General features: G+C 28.0%; 3 protein-coding genes across 5 annotated transcripts in view; 1 reads left to right on the forward strand and 2 right to left on the reverse strand.

The window, feature by feature from the left end:
- LOC119667754 (transcriptional regulatory protein ZraR-like) overlaps positions 1-524 on the reverse strand; it is a 5,048-nt gene extending 4,524 nt beyond the window's left edge. Inside the window, exons 1-3 of the mRNA XM_038077061.1 lie at positions 374-524; positions 185-316; positions 1-133 (exon numbers count right to left, since the gene is read on the reverse strand). Coding sequence (XP_037932989.1) covers positions 1-133; positions 185-316; positions 374-505 — 397 coding nt within the window. The 5' untranslated portion in view covers positions 506-524. The remainder of the gene's footprint in view (positions 134-184; positions 317-373) is intronic.
- Position 525: 1 nt separating this feature from the next.
- On the reverse strand, positions 526-1,394 carry LOC119668030 (SOSS complex subunit C homolog). Its single transcript, XM_038077398.1, has 3 exons — positions 1,284-1,394; positions 796-902; positions 526-739 (listed from the first exon to the last, which is right to left on the reverse strand). Exons 1-3 carry the CDS (start codon positions 1,312-1,314, stop codon positions 539-541), a joined length of 339 nt encoding a protein of 112 aa, XP_037933326.1. The 5' UTR covers positions 1,315-1,394; the 3' UTR covers positions 526-538.
- Positions 1,395-2,640: 1,246 nt separating this feature from the next.
- On the forward strand, positions 2,641-8,248 carry LOC119672751 (probable E3 ubiquitin-protein ligase HERC4). 3 transcript variants are annotated; one of them, XM_038083871.1, is made up of 16 exons: positions 2,641-2,827; positions 2,925-3,147; positions 3,205-3,388; positions 4,110-4,346; positions 4,402-4,979; positions 5,042-5,187; positions 5,241-5,502; positions 5,562-5,876; positions 5,942-6,115; positions 6,191-6,310; positions 6,372-6,509; positions 6,858-7,318; positions 7,378-7,465; positions 7,638-7,775; positions 7,826-7,939; positions 7,999-8,248. In XM_038083871.1, the coding sequence occupies exons 2-16, from the start codon at positions 3,079-3,081 to the stop codon at positions 8,149-8,151; spliced, it is 3,177 nt and encodes a 1,058-aa protein (XP_037939799.1). In that variant the 5' UTR covers positions 2,641-2,827; positions 2,925-3,078; the 3' UTR covers positions 8,152-8,248. The 3 variants fall into 3 exon arrangements, with proteins under 3 accessions (XP_037939799.1, XP_037939801.1, XP_037939800.1); XM_038083873.1 differs by having other exon boundaries at positions 3,205-3,373; XM_038083872.1 differs by having other exon boundaries at positions 3,031-3,147.
- The last annotated feature ends 835 nt before the right edge of the window (positions 8,249-9,083 follow it).

A 9,083-nucleotide genomic window follows, 5' to 3' on the forward strand; every position in this document is an offset into this window, starting at 1 on the left:
TGGTTCCAAATGGAGGATTTGTTACTATAGTATCAAATGAATTTGTCCACTTAGTATTTGCTAGATTTAACACATCAGTTTGTATACAATCAATAGATGACAATTCCATTTCATTTATATTAGAACGAAATACCTGCATTATAACTTTGTATAATTTATACTTAACAGACAAAATAATAATTACCTCTATAGCATCAGTATCAATTTCAAAACCTATAGTTAGTTGAGCACCAAGTAAAAATGAACCAACACTTAACATACCACAACCGCATCCTAAATCGCCAACTAATTTACCATCAATATCGTCATACTGTGCCTGCATTTTATTGTTTATAAATTATGTTATTTTACTAATATAAACATTTGTACTTACTTGTATATTATATAAAACACAACTGGCAATATGCGGTGGTGTAGGATATTGCTCTAACTTAACTTTAGGTTGTTCAAAGCCATCAACACCTTGTAAATATTCCTCAAGTTTTTTTAGTTTAATTCGTGCCATTGAGTCAGTAATTGTGATATATATTAAAAGAATTTACTTAGGCGTTTGATTTGGTGATGAAGGCTCTAAACGAGGTAACACTGGTATAAAGTTGTTACCGAAAAAACTATCTTGAGGTATAAAAAACCCTAAAGTAGATGCGCTATTTGGATTAAAAATTGAGCGTGGTGTTGTTGCGGCACTGGTGCCAGGTCCGAAATCAGGTAATGTTCCAATTATTTGCGTTGTAGGCACCTAGAAATATTAACAACGTTATTGACAATTGTTTAAGGAAATAAATAATTATATACTTGGCTAACGGGTGGAGTTAAGCCTGTGCCTAATCCTGTTACTGGTGGGACTCCTTTATGAATAAGTTGTTTTCTAACGTCTTCCAGGACTTTTCGTTGAGTAGTTTCTAAAATATAATTAAATTAAATTATTAATTAACAAAATATTCGCAATAAGTACTTGAATAAATAAACTAATAATGCGATAAATATGAAGTGACAATATCCATTTAATTACGGAAACGATATCGTAAAACCTAAACATATACAGCAACTTTATGCCATCTATTTCCCTTATAATGGAATTTCAAACTATATAACTAAATAAACATATTTTTATAATAATGCATAATTTGTATAAGCTCTTTAAAACTTCACTTTTAAGCCAATTAACACTTTTTCATTATTTCAAATTAGTTAAAAGGAACTAAGAACCAGTTGAAAAACATTTATATATAGTTTTTTATTCAGAGATTTAATAAAACTTATAAAATGCATGCTATACAAACCTTGTTGTGCACTTAATGCTGGAAAAGCCATTAGGCCTACTATTAGTGTGGTAGCGTCAATATAAAATTAAATTCTTCTAAATAAAACACGCCACTTATATTTTCGATCAACACGAAATAGCAACGGAGCAGAATGATAACGTCAAAAATCCAGAGCTGTCAAACAAAAGCATTCACCATATAGGGTTTTATATAATAAAATAAAAGTGCTTTTAATAAAGTACTTTTTTAAAATAGTATCAAATATAAACATTCAAATATATAGGCCGTGTACGAGTTCGAGTAAATTGAGGTAAAGTAAATGGAAATTTCTCAGGAATTTTTTGTACAGCAATTACGTAAATATTTATTTATTTCACTTATTTATTATTTTTGGTTAAAAGTTTTTAAATTTATCTATTTATTTATTAAACACCTTATAAAATTTTCTTAATGGTAACACCTAATTAACTTAATTTTTATTTAATTTACCCTACTCGAAATTCTGGTGAATACTTACATTCGCTGCCATACTGGCATAATTTACTATTTCTGCCAATTTACCATCAATTTACTCGAACTTGCACACAGTCTTAAGTGTTATTATAGTAAATTAATAATTAAAATCGTGTGCGAATTCAAATAAGTTGATGGTAAATTGAGAGAAATAGTAAAGTTCGGTCACTAAAATGTAAACATATAATACAATATCACTTTAAATATACCATATACATGTAAAATAATAATTTCATTGAGCTTTTATTCTTAAATTCGTTTTTATTCTTGAAGCATATTACAAACCTAATTGCAATAATGTAAAATTTTACAGTATATAATAAAACTATAAAAAGATGATAATAAGAACAATTTTTTTGGTTATTTAAATCCCCCTGCTAACCTCAGAACTATATCTGATTTTACAACTATCCACTTGGTTGGTTCATCGCATTTTCTGGATGTTAATAATGTGCGTCTTACAATTATTGAGGTTTAATTGGATTTTAGTGACATTATTCATTGGTAGTGATTTTTATTAGTTTGCAAGCTTTGCTAAATCATTTTTAATTCTCATTTTTGTTTTTGTAATTGTAGTCATTTTTGTTTTGTAATGCTATGATCTGGTTTTCATTATCCGATGTATGTATGGATTAGGATTGTAAATTTAATAGGATTTTGTAACGATGAAAGTCGAAAGAACATTATAATCAAAATTACAATTGCTGTGTTGTGTATAACTTACTTATAATAGGAATAAATAAAAATTTTCTCCATTTAAAAATATATCAAACTATATTTTAAATTTATTAAACCTTAAATTTTTGCTGTAATTTAAATTAATATACTTATCAACTATTTTTTATATATGCCAACTATATTATTACTATGAGTACATTTGAAATAGGGTGAAACAGCTGGCAACACATAGCCAAACGTCAAAATTTCAGATTGTTTTTTTTTGGGTCTTCATAAAAAAATCGCATTTAAAAGGAAATGTCCTAAATTTGATATTCATTCTATATTTTTTGGAACTATTTTGTGCCTTGCATTTTCTGTTTACATATTGTGTACGTATTATTAAATGCATATAATAAATTACAAATAAGTAAATGTTTGACAAGTAATAATTTATTAACATTAAGAAACATTGATACAATGATCTAGAATTTTCAAGAAGATTGGATATTACACATTTTATGTCAAAATTAACAAAACCACAAAAGATAACGGCGACAATCAGTACAAATGTGTTTATAATAAAACATTTCAGAAAATAATTTGATAACTATACGAATGAGCGTATAAAAAATAAAGAACAATGTCCATATACTGTTGGGGGAATACTGTCCATGGGGAGCTCGGACTTGGAGGTATTGAAGAAGAGCATGTAAGTAATATTTATGTAAATACGATATTTGATATAATAATTTTATATATGTTGAAGATACTGATACCTCGCAAAATGTCTTGGAAGCCTGACACAAGTATATGCCACATAGCATGTGGAAAATGGCATACACTTTTTCTTACAGTTGATGGAAAAGTGTATTCTTGTGGTAACAATGATAATGGTCAATTAGGCCAATTAGGTGAACTGCCAACGAAACGGCCACGTATGTCTAAGTTTAGTATGTACTTAATCATTTGCTTAAATATCATCTCATTTACCATATACATATATTATTTACACATTTATTTCACATTGAATTTAACTAAGCATTTGTACACTAACGACTATTGGAAAAATATAACTTTTCTAAGAAACGATAAATGTAATTGGATATGCTAAAAATGGATAGATAAGTGATAAACACAATTAATGATTTTCTGTATGCACAAGCCGAAACATATAAGCATATATACAGAATTGAGACTACAATATAACACTTTTATGTGTTTCTTAGGAATTGTAAATATCTATACATATATGTATATATATATGCATATAAATATATATTCATTCTATTCACATTCTACCAGCTTATAGTAATTATACTCTTATATCTTTCCTATACTATGTGCAATACAATTTTCTAACTTAAAATCAGTAAATAAATATTTGGCCATTTTTATTATTAAAGTCGTTTATATTCTTATTAAATATGACGTAAACAAATCAAAACTACGTATCCTATTTCACACCACGTTGTACAAATAAAATTTATGTACAAAATTTTCATTATATATCATATATATCATAAAAAGGCTTTCATACAAATCTATACTAATTGCACATTTAATGTAAGGGGATACATGTTTCACAACATTATATTTTATTATTACATCACTTAATAGACTTCAATCTACTTTTAATTTTAATCTTAAAAGATTTCTTTTTACAATTTACAGAGCTTATACCAGAGTTAAAAAATTATAAGATAACAAAAATCGCTTGCGGTGCACAGCATTCTGTAGCTTTAAGCGAATGGGGACAGATATTTGCATGGGGTGAGAATCACTGTGGCCAATTAGGTTTAAGTCAACTTGATGATACGATACCAACTCCTAAAATTATAAAGTTACTTATACCTAAAATAATAATACAAATTGCTTGTGGAAATAATCATACTTTATGCTTGACAAGTTGTAAGTTTTGCATTTATATTAGCTTTTTTTTTTTTAATATACACATATTTTTTAGGTGGTGAATTATATTCCTGGGGGAGCAATGCGTTTGGTCAGCTGGGAGTAGCACCTTCAAATGTAAAAAAACAGTCGAATTCTCCACAATTAGTTACAACAATACAAGGAATTCCAATAGCATACATAGCATGTGGTGGGAATCATTCGTTTATTATATCAAAATCGGGTGCAGTATATGGTTGGGGACTGAATAATAAAGGCCAATTAGGACTTAGTGACGAAGAAAATCGATGCTATCCAACGCATTTGAAAACTTTACGAAATTTAGCTGTACGCTATATATCCTGCGGAGAAGAATTTTCTACATTTTTAACAAATGATGGAGGAGTATTTACATGCGGAAGTGGTGCTTATGGTCAATTGGGCCATGGCGGTAAATCCAATGAAGTCTTGCCGCGTATGGTGTGCGAACTTATGGGTAGTACTATAACGCAAATTGCATGTGGTTTACGACATACTTTAGCTTTAGTGCCGTCTCGTGGTCGAGTTTACGGCTTTGGCCTTGGATGCTGTGGACAATTAGGTTCGCGTGTTACTAATAGTGTTAGTGTGCCTCAAGTTGTGATAGGACCTTGGGTTCGTATAATTACTTATACAATAAAACTTAATATAGTTCAGAAATATTTTTATACTGTTAGGTCTCACCAAGTGGATCAGCCTTAATCAAAAGCGAAAATAAGGATAATGTTTCAATTAAAGAAATATTTTCCGGTGGAGATCAATCACTTTGTATAACGACTGATTTTGAAAGCAAAATTCCATCCGTAGATTTCCGAATCTATAGGTTAGAATTTATAACATGTGTTGCTAAATAAAACTCATGGAATTTGTTTGTAGTTCTTCAACTCAAATATTGGAAATCACCAACGATTTGGCTATGCAGTGTGCTGCAGTTCAGAAGGATATTTTAGTTGACATGGATTTAATAACTATAGTTGAGCATACTTTCAAAAGTATGGCTTGTTGGAACAGTTCATTCCTTTTAGATAATAGCAAACATTTTTGTTGCTCCATAAAAAACAATGGCGTAAATTTCCTGGATGCCTCTACTGTGTTTTCTTATTTACGTAAAATTGAAAATGAAAGTTTAAAAAATATTGTAAATAGTATCAAAGTACATATACTTTTATAAAGTAAATAATCACATCTTTCATCTAGATATTCGAAAAAATTTACGGAGATTTGATGGAATCATTAACGACAGTGCCAGCAGATTTCGAAACCTTACGTATATACTTAACATTGCCATTATATCATGAATTTATAAATTCTAAAAAGTATGAAAAATTGCATACACCATTTAGCAATGCTGTTGACCGACTTACTGAAATTCCAAAGAAAATCATTCGCTCTTGGTGGACCAACGCCCCATGTGACTGGTTCGAAAATATTGTTTCTAATTATAAAAATGTTGTGATATATATTATAACAATCAAAATGCCACCAAATTCTTCTAATAATCCTACTAAAAGAGTAATAATCTTTTTCTACATTTATATAAATTATATTTCAAATAAAATAAAATTCGAATTTTGTAGTGCGTCACCTATAATTATCATTTACTTACGGCATTAAATCTATTAGGTTTTTTGCATTATATCAATCACAAACTACGGAAAGAAAAAATATGTTACGAGATTTTTAATTGGCCGGAACTTATGGAATATGTTGATATACAACAAGATTATGTATATTGGTTGTTCGATAAATCTGTAAATATATTATGACATATATATGAATATATAAATATTTTACAACTAATAAGCATTTAATTTCTGCACTTTCAGCCGGAGCAATTCAATATATGTAATTATCCATTTTTATTTGATGCAGCGACTAAAACAACAATTCTACAAACTGATCAAGCATTACAAATGCATAAAGCCATACAAGATTCACATAATGAGGTATTTTTCATTTATAATTCAACAAGTATCATTTATATATATATATTATTTCTCTTACTAGGCCTTATTGTCATGTTTTTCAAATTGTACCACCAGTACACAATACGTTGTATTAAATGTTACTAGAGAGAATATAGTACAAGATACTTTACGTGAAATACTCAATTATAAAGAAATAGATTTGAAAAAACCATTAAAGGTAACTATGATTTTGATTTATGTTATATATGCTATCTATGTTTAATACTACACATTAAACATAAGATAGCATTGAATATATAAGATTTATGTATCAGAAATATTCCGATCACTGGTGCCACTATTTGATAATCAATTTTAGTAAATGTTCGTTTCTTTAAACAATTTTATTCATTACGCTATATATGTATATAGCATAATATCTCTAATTTTAAAATATGCTTTAATTTACAAATCTCTACATTAATAACGCTTACAAAAAAACTTCATAAACTATAAAATTTCGTCTACTGGAAAATTTCAATTCTTCTATTTATATTTACTGTAATTAAATCTTCTTTCCTTACAGATAAAATTTCAGGATGAAGAGGCCGAAGATGCTGGTGGAGTAAGAAAAGAATTCTTTATGTTACTCTTAAAAGATCTACTTGACCCAAAATATGGAATGTTTAAAATATATGAAGAAAGTCGTGCACTTTGGTTTGCGGATGTGACTTTTGAGGGTAGCGACATGTACGTTTTAATTGGTGTCATTTGCGGTCTTGCAATCTATAATTTTACTATTATAAATGTGCCGTTTCCACTTGCTCTATACAAGAAACTGCTTGAAGAACCTGTTGATATAAGCGATTTACGCGATTTATCTACTGAATTAGCTAATTCAATGCAGAGTATACTTGATTATGAGGGTGATGACTTTGAAGAAATATTTGATTTAAATTTTGAAATATCGCAAGATATCTTTGGAGAAGTAACATCAGTACCACTTAAGCCTGGTGGCGAAAATATAAAAGTGACAAGCCTAAATAGGTTGAGTATTGTATTTATGTTTTATATGTATATCTTTTTATGTTAAAACTATATTTTAGAAAAGAATTTGTTGACTTGTATATTGATTTCATATTTAATAAATCAGTGGATAATCAATTTAAAGCATTTCAGGCTGGATTTATGAAAGTAAGTAAAGGATTTTATTTTCATATATAGACATATATATAATATATAGATTTATATAGATTTTTTATACTATATAGATTTTTATAATATATAAATTTATATAGATTTTTCATAATATACTAGAAATTATTTCATCAATAATTTTGTGCAATAATGAAAATATTTTTTTTAGGTTTGTTTGGGAAGAGTTTTGCAATTATTTAAACCTCATGAACTTATGGCAGTTGTTACAGGTAACGAGGAATATGATTGGCACGCATTTGAGGAGAGTTGTGAATACAAAAATGGTTACACTTCATCAGATCAGACGGTAAATTTTAGTTAAAAATTTAGAAAATTTATATATTTCATAAATTGTAGGTACGATGGTTTTGGGAAGTGCTTCATGAGCTGCCTGAAGTTGAAAAAAAGAAATTTTTATTGTATTTAACTGGAAGTGATAGAATACCTGTACAAGGCATGAAAGCTGTAAAAGTAAGAATGCACTTTTATAATACTTTTTTTTATGCCAATATTTATTTCATTATTTATAGATCAATATACAGCCAACATCGGACGATAAGTTTTTACCAGTAGCGCATACGTGTTTCAATCTGCTCGATTTGCCTCGTTACAAAACTAAGGAAAGACTGAAATACAAACTACTACAAGCAATACAACAAACTCAGGGTTTTAGTATTGTATAAGTGTATTTTTTTATTATCTTTAGCGCAGAAAGAACAAATCAAAAATATTTATAATGAATCTTCTACCATATAAAATAAAAAAAAAAAAATTTTTTTTATGTAACTAATTACAGTTCTACAGGTTTAATATAATCTTGAATTATTTCTAATAAAGGTAAAAGATGGAATAATTTAACATAAAAAACTAAAATTTTGTACTCTATATTTAAAATGTTAAATTGAGGGTTAATATTATGTTTATATAATATTTCCTTAACAATAACTTTTCTCAAAATTATATAAAAAATTTGTTGGCTTGTGGAGTAAATTAAACATAGTATGTTATAGTTATTAAGTGTGATAGATAAATCAATCTGTTTATCTGATCCTTAAAATCAATATATATATAAAAAAACACTAATGAATGTGTGGTTTAAATTTTGTTATGTATAAAATTTGTTATTACTTTTCGAATATAACATATGAAAATATGGTTTTGTTTCAATTACTTAATTCGCTATTATAGACATGAATCTGCATTGACCGCGACCGCGTAGCCTCCTACCGAGTGATTTCATATCGTTAGTCACCTGGTCCTTCCATCAAAAATACGAGCGATATAATTAACAAACAAAATATTTACGAACAAGATTTTGTAATCCTGATCTGCAGTTCAGATTTTCCATTCACATATCTCTAAATTTATAAATGCTTTAATATTGCAAAATTCAAAAAAGAAATTTAATGATAATAATAAAGAAATTGTTGAATTGCACATATAAAACTGCAATAATGGTAATAAGCTTAAATAATGAGCAAGAGCAAGAAAAGGGCATAAGAAGGGGATCTAGTGAGAAATTTTAAATTAATACATTGCGACATATATTTTTTTAACATATTAAAAAAAAATTCAGCAATCTTGTAAAAACACCATAGACGTAACTTATTGCTCT

This window comes from Teleopsis dalmanni, chromosome 1 (genome assembly GCF_002237135.1).
Source record: "Teleopsis dalmanni isolate 2A chromosome 1, ASM223713v2, whole genome shotgun sequence".
Classification (NCBI taxonomy): Eukaryota; Metazoa; Arthropoda; class Insecta; order Diptera; family Diopsidae; genus Teleopsis; species Teleopsis dalmanni.